At 42.8% G+C, this 17,933-nt stretch overlaps 1 protein-coding gene across 2 annotated transcripts in view; it reads left to right on the forward strand.

Moving 5' to 3' along the window:
• Positions 1–17,933, forward strand: part of ROR1 (receptor tyrosine kinase like orphan receptor 1) — a gene marked incomplete at its 5' end in the record, with an annotated part of 394,299 nt that overhangs the window by 248,635 nt on the left and 127,731 nt on the right. For both annotated transcript variants that reach the window (XM_080656374.1, XM_080656373.1), the window contains 2 exons: positions 9,420–9,707; positions 10,370–10,400. In XM_080656374.1, coding sequence (XP_080512500.1) covers positions 9,420–9,707; positions 10,370–10,400 — 319 coding nt within the window. The remainder of the gene's footprint in view (positions 1–9,419; positions 9,708–10,369; positions 10,401–17,933) is intronic.

Raw genomic sequence — 17,933 nt, forward strand, 5'->3', positions numbered from 1 at the left:
AGGCCGGCAGCCACTCGCAACCTCCTATGGCCCCAAGCGATTGGACCAGTGCCGGGCACCGGCAGCAGGTGTGAGCGGGGCTGGTGCTGGCAGCAGGTGCGAGTGCCAGGTGGGACTGTGGTGGATGGGAGCAAAGAATTTTCAGTAACCACCAGAGGCTTGCCCAGATGACAGTGACTAGCGCCCTGCCTTGGTCTGGCACCCCCATTCATCTGCTCCACCATCCCGCCGCGGCCAATGTCTGCCATGTTTCATGTTCTGTGGCTTGCTGCCGATGTCTGCCATGGTCTGTACCCACCCCCTGGTCAAAATCAACCAGTTGTTCAGTTGTTCGGTTGTTCTGCTGTTCGTTCTATTTGCATATTAGGGATATATATATATGTGTGTGTGTATATATATATATATATATATATATATATATATATATATATATATTTTGCAGTTGAGGAAACTGAGACTTCTTGATGTTAAATAACAGCAAGTGAGATATGGTACTCAGATATGAAGCCAAGCTGTCCAATTCTAGAACTATGTTCTTAATGACCATGCTGCCTCCATTAACATGAATAGTGCCAGTGGGAACTAAGGTCCAGCAAGTGGGGCCACCCAGTGGCCTCAGGCCCTCTCTATACCTTCAGCTTACTGACCTGCTCTCCGTGTGTTCAGAACTTCCCAGCAGCCCCATGTCAGATAACAAACTGTGGCTATTCAGAAGTCCCCTGCTATTTCCACTGATTTTTATTAAATGCAGCTTGTGGCTCCGACTCAAGAATGCACAAGCCGATTTAGATTACATTTTGCATTGAGTTTATTAAGATAAAAAATATTTCCCGAGATAGTGAGTCAGAAGTATTTATGGTGAAGTGTGCTGAAAGTGAATGCAGGTTGATAGCGTGAACAGAATGTTCTCTCAAAGTCAAATGTGATGACCTAACTGTGTTTGGCAGCCTTCCTTTATGTTTAGCTAAGCATTTTATTTCATGTCGGGAACCTCCTCCCTCCTCTGAAAAGGATCGGTCCTGTAGGAGACGAGGATTTTGGCATGCTCCTCTTTGATACCGAAACCCAGGCCCTGAGCCTAATTGTAACTGGCTCCCCGGCTGACTGGCTGGGTTGCCATGGCAAAGGACTGTTAAACTCTTTATATCTCAGTTTCTCTCACCTGTCAAAACGGGAATATAACTCTTGGCCCCGCCTCTCTCCCTGAGGAGAGTGGGAGGGCACTTTGAAAATTAAGTAATAAATGTTGGGAGGGATTTGTGGATGTGACGTCTTGTCAAACGAGTAAGTAATAAATGGGGTGTCACCGAAGCTCATTTGCCCAAAATACACTTGAGCCTTCCATTTACTTAATCAACCAGCATTTATTAAATGTCTATGAAGTTCCCAATAACACATGGAGTGCTGAGGGAAATACAAAAAGGAAAAAAAGAGGAAATAGAGTCTCAATTCCCAGAGAGCACATAAACTTCTTTTTTCTCACAGTTCACTTTTTAGGTTGATTAAGCGTCAGTATGAACGTTGCCTGGGCTGTATTTAAAAAGCTCATTCTCGATGATGACTTCCAGTTACGTCATATGTGACTAGTAGTGATTTAGTTGTTCTCCGCACCAGCGGGTATTGTCACATGCTGGAAGGACTCATAAAAAGAGCAAGGCTATTCTGTAGTCCTGGTTAGAGGTGGTGGTGGACAATGAGAGACAGTCTGGGTTTATAGGGAAGCGGTGCATTGGCTAACAGTATGATCTTTTGTGTCTCCAGGTCTGGGTCTGGGTCCTGGCTCTGCCACTTCCTAGCTGCATGACTTTGGGCAATCACTTAATCTCTCTGTATCTCCTTTCCTTATTTTGAAAGTGAGGGTAATGATAGTATCTACCTCATAGGATTGTTTTCAAGATTAAATAAATTAATGCGTACAAGGTACTTAGAATGGTGTCTGGTACCTCATAAATGCTCAAAAAATGTTAGCCATAATCATCACTTTCTGTAGGTAATGGAAAAGATGGTAGCAGTGAAAGAATACTGTCATTTCATTTTCCTACATTACTAGTATAAAAATATCAAGTCTCTTTTTATTAAGTCCCAAATGTTTGCCCAGATCTACCACAATCACTTAGGATTACTCCCAAATCCCAAGCTGCTTATTCAGAAATAGAAAACAGGCCATGCAAGCCTCTCTCTGGCTTATGGTGCTCAGGACTAAACCATTTTGTTCTGAGAGCCTCACACTAGACTAGGACTGAGAGGAGCAGAGAAGGTATTTTGTTTTTGTTTTGTGGGAGGTAGCAAAAGTTATGCTCAAACACAGTTGGCTGTCTTTGCTTGCAATTTAGCACAGGATTGCTGTGGGGATTATAATAATTTTACAAGCCAATAGCATACAGGATAATATCTCTTAATGAGCAAAACCCTATATAATAAAAGCCTAATATGCTAAGTGTTCAGTTGTCCCATCGGCCATTCAACCAATCAAAGTGTAATATGCTAACGATATGCTAAGGCCATGCAACTGCTTGCTATGACATGCACTAACCACCGGGGGGCAGATGCTCTGACTGATAGGTTAGCTTGCTGCTGGGGTTCGGGCGATTGGGACTGAGCAAGATGGGCCGGACATGCCCTGGAGCCCTCCCATGGTCCCTCCCCAGTTGGCCAACCTCCCGTGTCCCTCCCCATCCCCGATCATGCACTGGTGGGGTCCCTCAGCCTGGCCTGCACCCTCTCACAATCCAGGACCCCTTGGGGGGTGTCAGAGAGCCAGTTTCGGCCCAATGGCGGAACATCTGGTCGCTATGACGCACACTGACCACCAGGGGCAGACGCTCGATGCAGGAGCTGCCCCCTGGTGGTCAGTGCACTTCCACAGGGGGAGCACCGCTCAGACAGAAGCTGGGCTCAAGGCTGGAGAGCGCAGCAGCAGTGGCGGGAGCCTCTCCCACCTCCATGGAGTGCTAAGGATATCCGACTGCCAGCTTAGGCCCGCTCCCCCGAGGGCTCCTGGACTGCAAGAGGGCACAGGCTGGGCTGAGGGATTCTCCACCCCCCCAAGTGCACAGATTTTGTGCACCAGTCCTCTAGTAAAGAAATAACATATTCCAAATAAATGACAGATTAATTACACTATTGTTCCAGGCAAGGGGAGGTGAAGGTATAAAGTCCAAGTTTAATATGAGGTGCACCTTTTTATAGGAGGTGGCACTGAGGAGAGTAGGCAACCAACCTACAAAGAGCTGATTTCCGGCTGCCAGCGCAAAAGTAAAAGTCCCCTGTTCTCAGAGCACATTGCTAGGGAACAAAGACGCCTGTGTTGGGAGGCTGCTGATCTCTTTCTCCAGGCCTCTGAAGGGTTCATCACCACTGTCTGCATGCAGTGCCTTGCCAAGACAGGAGCAAATTCCCAATGGTCTACTGAGCGTTTTTAGGTTTCACCCAAACCCAAAACTCTCCAGTAGCCCTCACAAGTTCTCGGTATTTATAGTCTAAATGTCCCCTTGCCCTTGTTGCTTCTCCACATGTCCTTCCCATGCTCCCCCAGGGGCCCCTCCACAGTTCTGCTGCTGACTGCTTATCAAGGACAACAGATGTAGAATGATGACATCCTGGCATGACTTCCTTCATTCTTATATCAAAGCAATGTGGGATGCTGACATACTGATACCACTTACTTCATTCTTCTATCAAAGCAACTTTTTTTTCTTTGTTATACACAACTTGAATTAAAACAACGCCACTTAAGTCACAAACAAGTGGATTTGAAATTGAACCTATTACATACACAACAAAAGGGCAGCTGTGGAGTGTGACGGAAAGAGCACTGAGCTTGGAGTCCAAATCCTGGCTTTGCCTTCTCCTAGTGGGATAGGGCTGGGATAGGTCCTCTGAACCATAGTTTACCCATCCCGATTGTGCAAAAGCAATCCTACCTAATAAAAGGGTAATATGCAGATTAACCATCACTCCATCCCAAAGATGGCGGTGCCCATAGCCACAAGATGGCGGCACCCAGTCCTTTCAGCCCCGCCGGAGTCCCCTAGTCCCAGGGGAGCGGCTGCTGAGAGCAGGCAGCATGAGCGGCCTGGTGGAATGCTTGCTTCGTCGCCGCGGTGACAAGGCAAACGTTCCGCACCCAGCCGCGGATGGGCCTCTGGCCAGGCCGGGGTGCGGAACGCTTGCGTCATGGAAAGCCTCTGGGCAGCGGGCGCTGAGCGGCCAGGCCCCGCAGAGAGCTACTGGTGCACGGATTCATGCGCAGAGCTACTAGTGGTAGATAAAGTGCTGGTGTCTTAGCACAAATCAAGATAGTGGTAACAAGCTAACAAATTATGCTAGAAGTCGTACTCTCCACCATCATGCACTTCATTTTTTTAAAGCCAACTGTACTTAAGATGGTCTTTAATGAAGTAGTAAAAATTACTAACTTGATTACATCTTGACCCTTTGGTACATGTTTTTAATATTCCCCATGTTGAAATGGGAGGTGTACATAAGCACTTCCACTCACTGTGGAAGTACTATAGTTGTCACAAAGAAAAGCATTTGAGTTGTGAGATGAACTGCTCATTTTTTTACTTGAATGACTGACATTATTCTTGAATATTCTTGAAAATGAACAAAATGAACCTGTCATATTAAGTAAACAGGAAATGATGTTAATTGCCAACCACCATGAGCTTGACAGCTTGCCAATCTTTCCTGAAGAGCTTGGTGGTGATTCTATTGAATACAGTTTTTCTGTATTGTATGATCACATGTGTCCATATTTGGAAGATCTACATAACTCATTGAGCCAATGTTTTCTAAATGGGTAATGCATAGTGTTTCAAAATCATAGGTGGGTAAAAGATCTTTAAAGAGCAAAATAAGCCAATTCACTTAAGTGTAATAGATTACGAAAAGTTCTTTGCTATGGCTTCAGATTTCACATTACAACTAACCTTTAAGAAGCTACCACTTGTCGAATTTTGGTGTAGTATCACAAAAGGATATCCTAAATTATCTGAAAAGGCTATTCAAAGACCTCTCCCCTTTTCCAACTGTGAGAGGCCAGATTTCTTTCATACACTTCAACCAAAATGTCATATCTCAACAGACTGAATGCAGAAAGAAGAGACTCCAACTGTCTGCTTTTAAGCCCAATAATAGATTTACAACAATATAAAACAATGCCACTCTTCTTACAATTGTATTTTTCATTAAAATATATTTGTGTTAACAAGTAATGAGCTTACTTTGAACTTTTCAATAAATTAGTAAATAAATATTTTAAACTTATCTCTTTGAAGAATTCAATATTTTAAAGAGTATATTGGCATCCTGAAACTAAAAAGTTTGAGAATTTCTGTCCAAAAACATGGATGCTGCAGTTAAAATGATTTTTTTTTAAATAGACATTTCTAATAGTTTTAGTTTCAGAGCAAAATTGAAAGGAAGATACAGAGATTTCCTGTGTACTCCCTGTCCCCAAACATGCATAGCCTCCCCCATTATCAACATCACCTACCAGAATGGTACATTTGTTGAAACTGATGAACCTACATTGACACATCATCATTACCCAAATACCATAGTTCCTAGTACTGCTCACTCTTGGTGTTGTATAGAATGATATGTGTATAATGATATGTGCCCGATATTATAGTACCAGACAGAATATTTTCACTGCCCTAAAAAATCCTCTGTGCTCCAACTATCCATCCCACCTCTCCCCTCCACCCCCACTCCCTGGAAACCACTGATCTTTTTACTATCCTCATTATTTTGCCTTTTAACAGAATGTCATGTAGTTGAAATTATACAATATGTAGCCTTTCAGATTGGCTTCTTTCACTTATTAATATGCATTTAAGTTTCCTTCATGTTTTTTCATGGCTTAATAGCTCATTGCCTTTCAGTGCTGAATAATATTCTATTGTCTAGATGTACTACAGTTTGTCCTTTCACCTACTGAAGGACATCTTGGTTGCATGCAGGTTTTGGCAGTTAAATGAATAAAGCTACAAACATCTATGTGTAGGGTTTTGTATGAACATAGTTTTCAACTCCTTTGGATAAATACCAAGGAGAAATATTTCTGGATCAAATGGTAACAGTATGTTCAGTTTTGGAAGAAATTGTCTTTCAAAGTGGCTGTGCCATTTTGCATTCCCACCAGGAAAGCGTGAGTTTCTGTTGCTCCATGTCTTGGTCAGCATTTGGTGTTGTCAGTGTTCTGGATTTTGGCCATTCTGATAGGTGTCCGGTGGTATCTCATTATTGTCTTAATTTGCATTTCCCTGATGACATATGATGTGGAGCATCTTTTCTGGGCTTATTTGCCATTTTTATAACTTCTTTTGTGAGGTGTCTGTTAAGTTGTTTTTTTTTTGTTTGTTTGTTTGTTTGTAAATCAGATTGTTTGTTTGCTAATTATTGAGCTTTTAAGAGTTCTTTGTATATTTTAGATAACACTCCTTTATCAGATGTGTCTTTTACAACTATCTTCTCCCAGCCTGTGGCTTGTCTTCTCTTTCTCTTGGCTTTGCCTTTTTAAGAGCAGAACTTTTTAATGAAGTTTAGCTTATCAATTATTTCTTTCATGGGTCATGTCTTTGGTGTCATATCTAAAAAGTCAACATCCTCAAGATCATCTAGGTTTTCTCTTATATTATTTTCTGGGAGTTGCTTTAAAAATATTTTTATTGATTTTTAAAGAGAGAGGAAGGTAGAGGGAGAGAGAAACATTGATGTGAGAGCAGAATATTGATTGGCTGCCTCCTGCATGTCCCCTACTGGGGATTGAGCCTGCAGTCATGACCAAAACATTCTAGATGCCTGCCCTTATGGGCATGTCATCCTGAAGAACAGACAGCCACTTGAAAAGCCATCCCAGTTTAGGGGTCAAGAAAGGACAGAAGAACAATGGGAAGTACGGTATGGACCTACCCTAGGATGGGTAGTCAGGAAAATGAAATAACAGGAAATTCCATATATATGAAAAACAGACCAATTATTAAAAATTAAACTTGCCAAAACCGGTTTGGCTCAGTGGATAGAGCGTCAGCCTGCGGACTGAGGGGTCCCAGGTTCGATTCCGGTCAGGGGCATGTAACTTGGTTGCGGGCACATCCCCAGTGGGAGGTGTGCAGGAGGCAGCTGATCGATGTTTCTCTCTCATCGATGTTTCTGACTGTCTATCACTCTTCCTTCCTCTCTGTAAAAAATCAATGGAATATATTTTAAAAAAAAAATTAAACTTAATTTTTAAAACATAAGTTATTTTCTCAGCAACTGGATTCCACAATTAATATCAGTATGATGTTTAAAATGTTATATTATTAAAGAACTAGAGGCCCGATGCACGAAATTCATGCACGGGGTTGGGGGGTGTGTCCCTCAGCCCAGCCTGCACCCTCTCCAATCTGGGACCTCTCGAGGGATGTCCGAATGCCCGTTTAGGCCCGATCCCGGTAGGATTGGGCCTAAACGGGCATTCGGACATCCCTCTCACAATCCAGGACTGCTGGCTCCCAACTGCTCACCTGCCTGCCTTCCTGATTGCCCCTAACTGCTTCTGCCTGCCAGCCTGATCACCCCCTAACCACTCCCCTGCCAGCCTGATTGATGCCTAACTGCTCCCCTGCCAGCCTGTTTGCCCCTAACTGCCCTCCCCTGCAGGCCTGGTCACCCCTAACTGCCCTCCCCTGCAGGCCTGGTCACCCCTAACTGCCCTCCCCTGGAGGCCTGGTCACCCCTAACTGCCCTCTCCTTCAGGCTTGATCGCCCCCAACTGCCCTCCCTTGCAGACCTGGTCCCTCCCAGCTGCCCTCCCCTGCTGGCCTGATTGCCCCCAACTGCCCTCCCTTGCAGACCTGGTCCCTCCCAGCTGCCCTCCCCTGCTGGCCATCTTGTGGTGGCCATCTTGTGTCCACATGGGGGCAGGATCTTTGACCACATGGGGGCAGCCATCTTGTGTGTTGGAGTGATGGTCAATTTGCATATTACTCTTTTATTAGATAGGATAAGCTTAAATAAAATTTATTTTATTATTAAAATGTTTAATGTAGTAAAACTCAAAAGAATCCAGTGAAAAATGTACATATGTTATGATTCCATTTATTTGAAATTTTAGAATAGGCAAAATTAGTCTTTCGTGATAGGAAATCAGAGCTGTGGTTGCCTAGAATGGGGGCAGGAGAGTGGGTGGGATCAGGGATTAGCTACAAAAGATCTTGGGGTACTTTCTGGGATGTTGAGGATGTTCTCTATCATTCCCAAATATGTTTTTATTGATTTTAGAGAGAGAGAAAGGAAGAAGGAGAGGTAGAAACATCAACAAGAAACATTGATTGGCTTCCTCCTGCACGCCCCCTACCAGGCATGTGCCCTGATCCGGAATTGAACCGGTGACCTCTCAGTCCAATAGATGATGCTCAACCAACTGAGCCACACCAGGCAGGGCTGTTCTACATTTTGATAGGGACATTGGTTACATGAGAATATGCATTTATCAGTACTGTATAACTAATATCTGTATATTTCCTAGAATGTCAATTATTTCTCAACTAAAAATTAAATGCATAGTATTTTATATATTGTAATGGGTTATAGTTGATATAAGTAACATTATGGAAATATTCATTCCTCGGTCACTTTGCCTGCCAGCAACCTGGCTTTCACAACCTTTATATCATCACTGGTGGAAGATTTCTGACATCTTCCTGATGTTATTCCATGTGAATATATGCAGGTCCTCTAATAACTTCATTTCATTCAACATTGTTTCATTTATATGTTGATAAGATGCCTTGGGAACTTAACTCTTGTTTAACTCAATTAGCCTATGGCAAAATTCGTTTAGTAATACGTTGTTTCCCTTAAAGTTGCAGAACCTATCCACAACATTAAGTGACTTACTATAAATAATGTTGCTTCTGTTTTTCCAGTTTTTCATGCTTTCTTTCTTATCAGAAGTGAACAAGCTGGAAAGCTCTTTGCCACAATGTTAAGGATGGTGTTATTTTGGTGTGAGGAGATATTAGGTGAATTTTACTCCTTTTTCTTTTTCACTGTATTGTTTGAGTCTGTAACAAGGATCATGAGTTTTGTTTTGTTTTGTTTTTTAATGCTCTCAACACAAAAGCTCGTTTTGTCTTGCCTGGAAAGTACATTTCTCCTTGGGTACTGTATAGTCATTTGAAAACTTTGGGGGTTATACCATGGTTAGGAACACATGCCCTTCCAAGCAGCGGGCCTTGTGGGTGATTGCTAATGGTCATGGGGTCTCGGTAAATGGATGCTTTCCTGCCTAGTCTGTCTCCGCCGCACCGCTCCTGTTGATTCTCTCTGTGGTGCTGGGGCACCGTGCTGTGGATTTGGGGTACTTGGAGGTGCTCTCCCTCTGTCTGTGCCTCTCACCTGCCTCCTTTGCCCTGTACTCACAGATTCTTACCTGACCCTCGATGAACCCATGAATAACATCACCACGTCCCTGGGGCAGACGGCTGAGCTGCACTGCAAAGTCTCTGGGAATCCGCCTCCGACCATCCGCTGGTTCAAAAACGACGCGCCTGTGGTTCAGGAGCCCCGCAGGATCTCCTTTCGAGCGACCAACTACGGCTCTCGGCTGCGGATTCGAAACCTGGACACCACCGACACGGGCTACTTCCAGTGCGTGGCGACCAACGGCAAGAAGGTGGTTTCTACCACCGGAGTCTTGTTTGTCAAGTTTGGTAAGCAGCCTCCTACCTGGGAGGGCCTTTGGCCTTCAACCTCCATGGGGGTGTCGAGACACGGGGGAAGGGGGGGAAGCACGTACTGAGAATGTCCTGTGTGCCCAGCAACCCTAACACTGGCACCACTGCACCCATTTTACAAATAAGTCATGAACGCCCAGTCGTTACCTACCGTGCTCAGAGTTGCCCAGCTAAGTGACCAACAGAGCAGGAGTAGAATCCAGATCGGGCTGAGCCCACAGCCCCTCCTCTGTGCCAGTGAGAGAGAAGTTGGACAGGTTTGCAGCACGCATGCTCTTTTCTGTCCAGGGGCCATCAAAGGCCCCTGTGGTTGCAATCAGTGTCGGGGTGCAAGCACTCAGCCTCACTGGAAACTCCCTGTGTCCTGCGAGGACGCCTACTCCACGGATTCGTTTTTCAGCACTTGTCTTAGCATTTGCCCTCAACTGTGGGGTATAGACAAGTTCTCACTGGTGTGCTATTTTGTAGAGGTGGTTGGGGGAAGGGAGCGCAACTGGAGCAAAATAAGAAATCCCAGAAAAATAAATATCACTTCAGGAGGTTTGAGAACTTGAATCTGCAATGGTTTGACTGTACCCAGGCTCACCGGCCAATAACCCAGCCTGACAGTGTCCTTTGTTTTTCTTTCATTTCTTCAGGCCCCCCTCCCACCGCAAGTCCGGGATCCTCGTAAGTACTTTTATCTCCTCCCTCCTTATGTCTAAGTGTTTCTCCAGATATTTTTAGGGCAAAGGCAGCGTTATCCGCTGCTTGGGTCAAGACACAGTGTTTCCAGATTTCATTCCGTTTGGCCCTGCCCTCATTCCATTTTGCTTTTTCTCTGATATGAAGATTCACAGGAGACTAGCATTGGCAGTACTCTCAGGCGTGGTGGTGTTGATTCTGAATGATCAAAGCAAAAATCTACTTACATTTACTATTTGAAAATTAATCTAACATTATTTACAACAATGGGTTTTGTAAAATGAAGCCAACAAGTGATACAGTGCTGTCTTAAGAACTCATACTCTGGCCTTTAGCATAAAAGGGCCTATTCTAGATTTCTGTAAGCATGTACTTTGGGCATTTAACAGGTCAACAATTAGGTGATCACTTTATTTTTTATTCCCTTTAAAGAACTCAAAGGCCGAAGTTCTTACTCACATTGGGGAAGAACGCCCTGTGCTTGGGTAGAGAGTTACATGAAGTTTGATTTATTCTGAGTCCCTTGTTCATGGAGTCCAAAGATCCATTTTCTTTCACTGACACTATTATTGATGCATTTGTCCATTTTTCTTGCCAAGGGATTCTCTTCTTTTGCTCCACAAGTGTCCACTTAGGGTATTTTTTATGTGTATTTTTATTTGGGGGGAGGGGACTCATTTATTAAAGCTCTTGCTTTGCAGGAAAATATTTTTTTATATTTTTAGACTTCTGAAATAAAATTCAACAGGTTCTGCCATGAGAGCATCAAAACGTCTGACCTAGACTATACCCCTGGCAAACATAGCCACTTTATTTGCTCTAATCCCTTCTGTGCCACTAATTACAATGTGGGATATTTTAATATATTTGTGTGTACCAGGGGGCCCAGTGGCCCACAGTCCCATTTTTAATAAAAATAGGTAATGGGTAAAAATAAACATTGGCCATCAGCCACACTGTTCGGCTATTTCATCAGCTGGTTAAAGGCAACTGTAAAAGAAATCTTTAAAATCACCCAAGTGCTAATTGCATTCTACTTGCCCAGGTAGAAAACCTTGATTGATCTAAAATAGGTCAGAAGTTTGGTCACTCTGCATTGCATTTCTTGAAGTTAACCTTTTTTTTTTTTTTTTAATGATCTCATGATTGATATGTGGAATCCGTTTGAAGTCTTATTTAAACAAAGATTACAACTTTTGTTACTTGCTGTAAAAATGCTTCCCACCCGGGTACCTTATTTGTTCCTGTTAATCTGTGTTTCAAATGTGGTTGATAATCTGTATCCCAGGTTGATTAATGTGGTTTTCACTAATCTGCCTGTGTTACTAAGCACTGGGCTGTTGACTTTCTGCCTGTTGTATTTGCATCAGAAAGTTCCTTTCTTTTGGAAGTTTTACTTTGCTGCCACCTTCCTGATGAACCCCGTCTATCTCACATGTTTTTTAATTTTACTCAAAGATAGTACAGAAGCTCCGCCTTATCTCTGGGAGGTACATTCCAAGATCCCCCACCAGATGTCTGAAACCACAGATAGTACTGAACCCTGTATATGATGTTTTTTCCCTAAACATACATCCTCTTTACGGTTTCTCTTTGGCATTTCCAAATTGCCAGCATCACAACTCTTGCACTTTGGGGCCATTATTAAGTAAAATAAGGGTTACTTGTTCACCAGCATTGTGATACCAGGACAGTCGGTCTGATTACCGAGACCTTATTTGTTCCTCTTAATCTGTGTTTGGAGACAGCTACGAAGTGACTAACAGGCAGGTAGCATATACAACATAGATACACTGAACAAAGAATGATTCACAGAGAGATGAAGAATGGCCTGCAATTTAAAACTTATGAATTGTTAATTTCTGGAATTTTCTATTTAATATTTTTTGACCGAGGTTGACTGCAGGTAACTGAAACCATAGAAAGCAAAATCGCAGATAAGGGGGGCTGACTACTATGTACTACTTTTGTGAGCTGATGTCTACAGAGAAAGTATTGAAGTTCTTGAAGATGCTTGCCTGTAGCTAAAAGTATCCTTTGATGTCAGGCTATTCTATATTAGCTGTCCACTTTTCCATCATGTTAGTCAGTGAGAGCATGAAATGTATAGCTGCCGTTTTTGCTTGGACAGAGCTTACAGTAAGATGCAATTGACATGGGAAATTGATTGGCAGTTCAATCTTCATTCTCATTGGGGCATTGCCAGTTGGCATTTTTATATCCTTTTTTCTCTTTTCCTTAGAAACCGGTGACGTGTCCTACTTTTTTTCCTCAGCTGCCACTACTTAACCCTGTCTCTAAGAGTTTCTCTCTTCCTAAGATTAACTCCAAAATAAAATGCTAGTTCCTTTTCCTGTCCTCATAGTCCCCAACAAGCAGCCAGACCTCACGACAATGGGACAGGTAGAACATCACAAAATGACAGCCATGGGGATTATCGCAACATTTAGGATTGCTCCGAAAGCCTTTGTCAAGCTGCACAGTCCTTTTTCCAATAAGAGGAGTGAAGTGCATTTAGAAACTTGCTCTATTTACTCAAAGGTGGCACAGCGGAGTTACTACAAGGAGATCAAATGCAAGTCCATGGCACAACCCTAACGTTGGATGAGTGAAATTTAGGTGAATGAGACGTGGTGAGAGCTAAGTGCCATTTGAGGCCACAGGGCTGGCTACACCACCACCAACTGGGAAGGGCTTGTCCCTCACTCAGGTCTATGGCCCAGGAAGGCAAAGCATGTAAGGTCCTGGTCACTCCCTTTAGGGACTGCGTTAGGTGTTCACATGAAGCTTCTAGAATGGCATTCTAGTTTGTAGTAGGAACAAGTTTGAGACGTTAGTAGTTTGGCTTCTGTTCATAGCTTCAGGCTTTATTTTCTTCTGTCATTGCTGTGTCCTGGCCCACCTCGAACAATACAGGGCCTGGGGCATGAGTACAAGAGGAGGCCCACATACCACACGTCTAAATATTTAAAAGTTATAAATCACGCTGGCAAACTGTTAGATGAAATATGTTCTATCCTCCCACGCTGACAAATATACCTTCATAATGACAGAATAAAAAATACATGCAGAGTTATGGTTTTTATCTGACTGAAAGCCAGGAACTATCAAAAGACGACTTTAATCATTATTATGCATGTCTCGGTGTTCTGTTAATGGGCCAGAGATATTATATATAATTTATAGATTGTTATATATGAGTTTCATTAAAAAATTTTATGGCCTTCATTTCAGCAAAATGACTACCTATGTTGTTTTACACAAGATTTTTACATAGTGAGTATTTTTTGGACAACAATGCCAGATTAGACAAACTTTCTTGAGTCACCATAATTCTTACTTTTTAAAACTAATTATCATTTGGAGAAACTATGCTTTCTTGAGCCAGTAGCGGCTATAATTCTCAATGAAATTCCTAAAGCAGTACTTAAATTTGTTAAGAATTTTAGCAAATGAACTAAGACCTTTGTATCTCATATTTAAATAGAGTAATGGGGTTATATGATAATCATTATTGTAGAATATATTACAAAGTATGATTTCATCATAAAATCAGTATCATGTTTTACACATTATCCTGTACATGTATAAATTTAAGAGTATTGTGAATTGTTTAATGTATTAATTTTCTAGGGCAGCCATAATAAATTACAACAACTGAATGGCTTAAACAAATTTATTATCTCACGATCTGGAGGCTTGAAGTGGGAGATCAAAATGTTGACACAGTTGGTGCCCTCTGAGGGTTATGAGGAAGATTCTTCTGGTGATTTACCACCATTCTTTTTTTTTTTAATGTATTTATTGGTTAGCCCTAGCTGGTTTGGCTCAGTGGATAGAGCGTCGGCCTGCAGACTGAAAGGTCCCGGGTTCGATTCCAGTCAAGGGCACATGCCCGGTTGCAGTTCCATCCCCGGTAGGGGGCATGCAGGAGACAGCCAATCTGATTCTCTCTCCTCATTGATGTCTCTATCTCTCTCTCTTCCTTCTGAAATCAATAAAGAAAATTTTAAAAAATGTATTTATTGGTTTGAGAAAGAGAGGCGGAGGTGGGGGGTGGTAGAGAAACAACGATGTGAGAGAGAAACATCGATCATTGCCTCCGCATGTGCCCTGACCAGAGATCGAACCTACAACCTGGGTATGTTCCCTGACTGGGAATTGAACCACAGCCCTTCCATGCACAGGATGATGCTTAACCAACTGAGCCACACCAGCCAGCATTCTTGGCTTATAGAAGTATTACCGCAATTTCTGCCTTGATATTAACATAGCCTTTTCCCTGTTTGTGCGTCTCCGAGTTTCCTCTTTTTATGAAGACACCAGTCTTATTGTATTAGGACCCATTCCAATAACCTCATTTTAACTTGATTACCTCTATAAGGACCCTATTTCCAAGTAAGGTCATATTCTGAGATACTGGGTATTAGGACTTCAACATACGAATTTGGTGGGGGTTGGGGGGTGGGGGGTGGGATAATTCTACCCATAACACTTAATATTGCAAAATTTTTTTCATCCATGTAAAACTCTTGCAAACATTACTCTAATTTATAAGAACTTTCAGAAGCACTGGCTGCAATGTAAAGAAAAGTGGGAAACCCAGTGGGCATGCCTCAGTAATTGAGCATCAACCTATGAACCAGGAGGTCCCAATTCGATTCCCGGTCAGGGCACATCCCCAGCATGGGGCATGCAGGAGGCAGCCAATCAGTGATTCTCTCTCATCATTGATGTTTCTATCTCTCTCTCCCTTCCCCTTCCTCTCTAAAATCAATAAAAAATATACTTAAAAAAAAGAAAAGCAGGAAAATGGATGCTTGGAAATATTGGGAATGATAGTTGGTTGTGTAAGAACCTATTGCATTCAAACTGGAAAAAATTTGACAAGTTGATTTAATTATCTGTTCTCTTATTGAAGTGCTTTTGCCACTGCTACCTTTCCTGTGCTCTGAGCATTCTCTATCTCCTCCACTGGCAGTGGCACAGAACACAAAACTTCGCAGTTGCCTTCTGATACATGGACTTAGGGCAAGAGGTGTAGAGATGTGACTCCTGGGGCCAGAGCAGTGTTAGTCACAGGAGGGGATGTTAAAGGTTTGGAGTATACTGTGCCAGCACTGAGTGGCTGAGTGCCAGATCCCAGGGGCAGAGAATCCCTTGTGTGCTTTTTACTCTTACTAAATTACTAGAGGCCTGGTGCATGAAATTCGTACACGGGGGTGTGTGTGCCTCAACCCAGCCTGCACCCTCTCCAATCTGGGGCCCCTCGAGGGATGTCCGACTGCCCGTTTAGGCCCAATCCCGAGCCCCTAAATGGGCAGTCAGATATCCCTCTCACAATCCAGGACTGCTGGCTCCCAACTGCTCACCTGCCTGCCTTCCTGATTGCCCCTAACCGCTTCTGTCTGCCAGCCTGATCACCCCCTAACCACTCCCCTGCCAGCCTGATTGATGCCTAACTGCTTCCCTGCCAGCCTGATTGCCCCTAACTGCCCTCCCCTGCAGGCCTGGTCACCCCTAACTGCCCTCCCCTGCAGGCCTGGTCACCCCCAACTTCCCTCCCTTGCAGGCCTGGTCCCTCCCAACTGCCCTCCCCTGCTGACCATCTTGTGGTGGCCATCTTATGTCCACATGGGGGCAGCCATCTTGTGTGTTGGAGTGACGGTCAATTTGCATATTACTCTTGTATTAGATAGGACTAGAGGCCCAGAGCGTGATAGCACATGGCCCTGCCCATATGTGCATGCTCCACCCACCGCCTCGCTCGCAGCCCCACCCACCCGCCCACCACAGCTTGCAGCCAGTCCAGCCTTGCAGTGCACTGTCCGCTCACCCACCACCTTGCCACGCCCACCACCTTGCCACGCCCACCTGCCCACAGCCCCGCCCTCCCACCTCCTGCCAGCCTTGCTGCAATAGGAGCCTGTGAGCTGTGGGGGAGGGCCTGAGAGGTGCTCCATGCACCTCATGATGACTGGTCATCTGGTCATTTTGGTCGGGAGGCCTGTTGGCCTTTTATTATTATGATTTTTTTGTGTACTTTTTGTATGTGGGTTCTGGGCAAGAGGAGTTGTTGTTGCTGTTGTTCTTCTTCTTCTGAATGTGGATTCTAATTTCTTCACTTCTTCTCTGACACATATTTTCCTTTCATTATTTTTTATTATTATAACCATCCTAGTGGTTGTAAAGTTGTATTTTATTGTGGTTTTGATGTGCATTTTTTTAATGATAAATGATATTGAGCATCTTTTTATGTACTTGTTGGCCATTTATATATTGTTGGAGAAATGTTTGTTCAAATTCCTTGCCCATTTTTTTGATTGGGTTATTTGTCCTTTTATTCTTGAATTCTTTATATATTTTGGATGCTGTATCCTTACCCAATACATGATTTACAAATATTTTCTCTCATTCTGTGGCTTTCTTTTCTTTATCTTGACAGTGTTCTTTGAAACACATAAGTTTTCAATGTTGATGAAGTTCAATTTATTTTTTTATTTGATTGTTTGTGCTTTTGAGAAACCATTGCCTAATCCAAGGTCACAAAGATTTACTCCAATCTCTTCTAAGAGTTTTAGTTTTATAGCAGAGATAAGTACATATAGAACATGGTAAGATAACATTTGAGGATGAATTAAGGAATGTGAGAAAGTAATGTTTCCAAATTCCTGATAGATATTAATCTTTGTAACCCAGGATCAATAAATTGGAATTCCTGGGAATTCTCAGAAGTTTCCAAAATCAAGATACTCACATTTAGTGCTGACCAGTGGCTCAGTGATTAGAACATTGGTCTGTATGCCGAAGCATCACAGTTTTGATTTCTGGTCAAGGGCACATACCTAGGTTGCAGGTTTGATCTCCAGCCTTTGTTGGGGCACATGCAAGAGTAAACTAATTAATGTTCTCTCTCACATCGATGTTTCTCTCTCTCTCTCTCTCTCTCTCTCTCTCTCTCTCTTTCTCTCTCCTTTCCTCTCCCTTCTGTCCTCCCTTCTACTTTCAGGTGAGGATTAACAAAAAGAAACAGATACTCACATTTACTTGCATGTTTCTAATTAATTATGATTTTCTATAATAATAAACAGTGAATCATTTTTCTCTGATACTGGAAATTTTTGTAAAATAAAATCTAATGTAATGAAAGAGCTTTAGTTTTATAGTTTTAGCTTTTATATTTATATTTTTGGTCCATTTTGAGTTACTTTTTGTATATGTTATGAGGTAGGAATCCGGATTCCTTCTTTTGCAAATGGAAATCCAGTCATCCCAACACCATTGGTGGAAAAGACTATTCTGTATGCATTTGAATTGTCTTGACAACCTGCTAAAAACCAATTGACCAAAAATGTATGTGTTTATTTCTGGACTCTCAGTTTTATTCCATTGATCTATATATGTGTCTATCTTTATGCCAGTTTCTTATAGTCTTTGTTGTTGTTGTTACATTCTTTTTTTATTAATTAAATTTATTGGGGTGACAATGGTAATGAGATTACATAGGTTTCAAGTGTA

This window comes from Plecotus auritus, assembly GCF_963455305.1.
Source record: "Plecotus auritus genome assembly, chromosome: 2".
Classification (NCBI taxonomy): Eukaryota; Metazoa; Chordata; class Mammalia; order Chiroptera; family Vespertilionidae; genus Plecotus; species Plecotus auritus.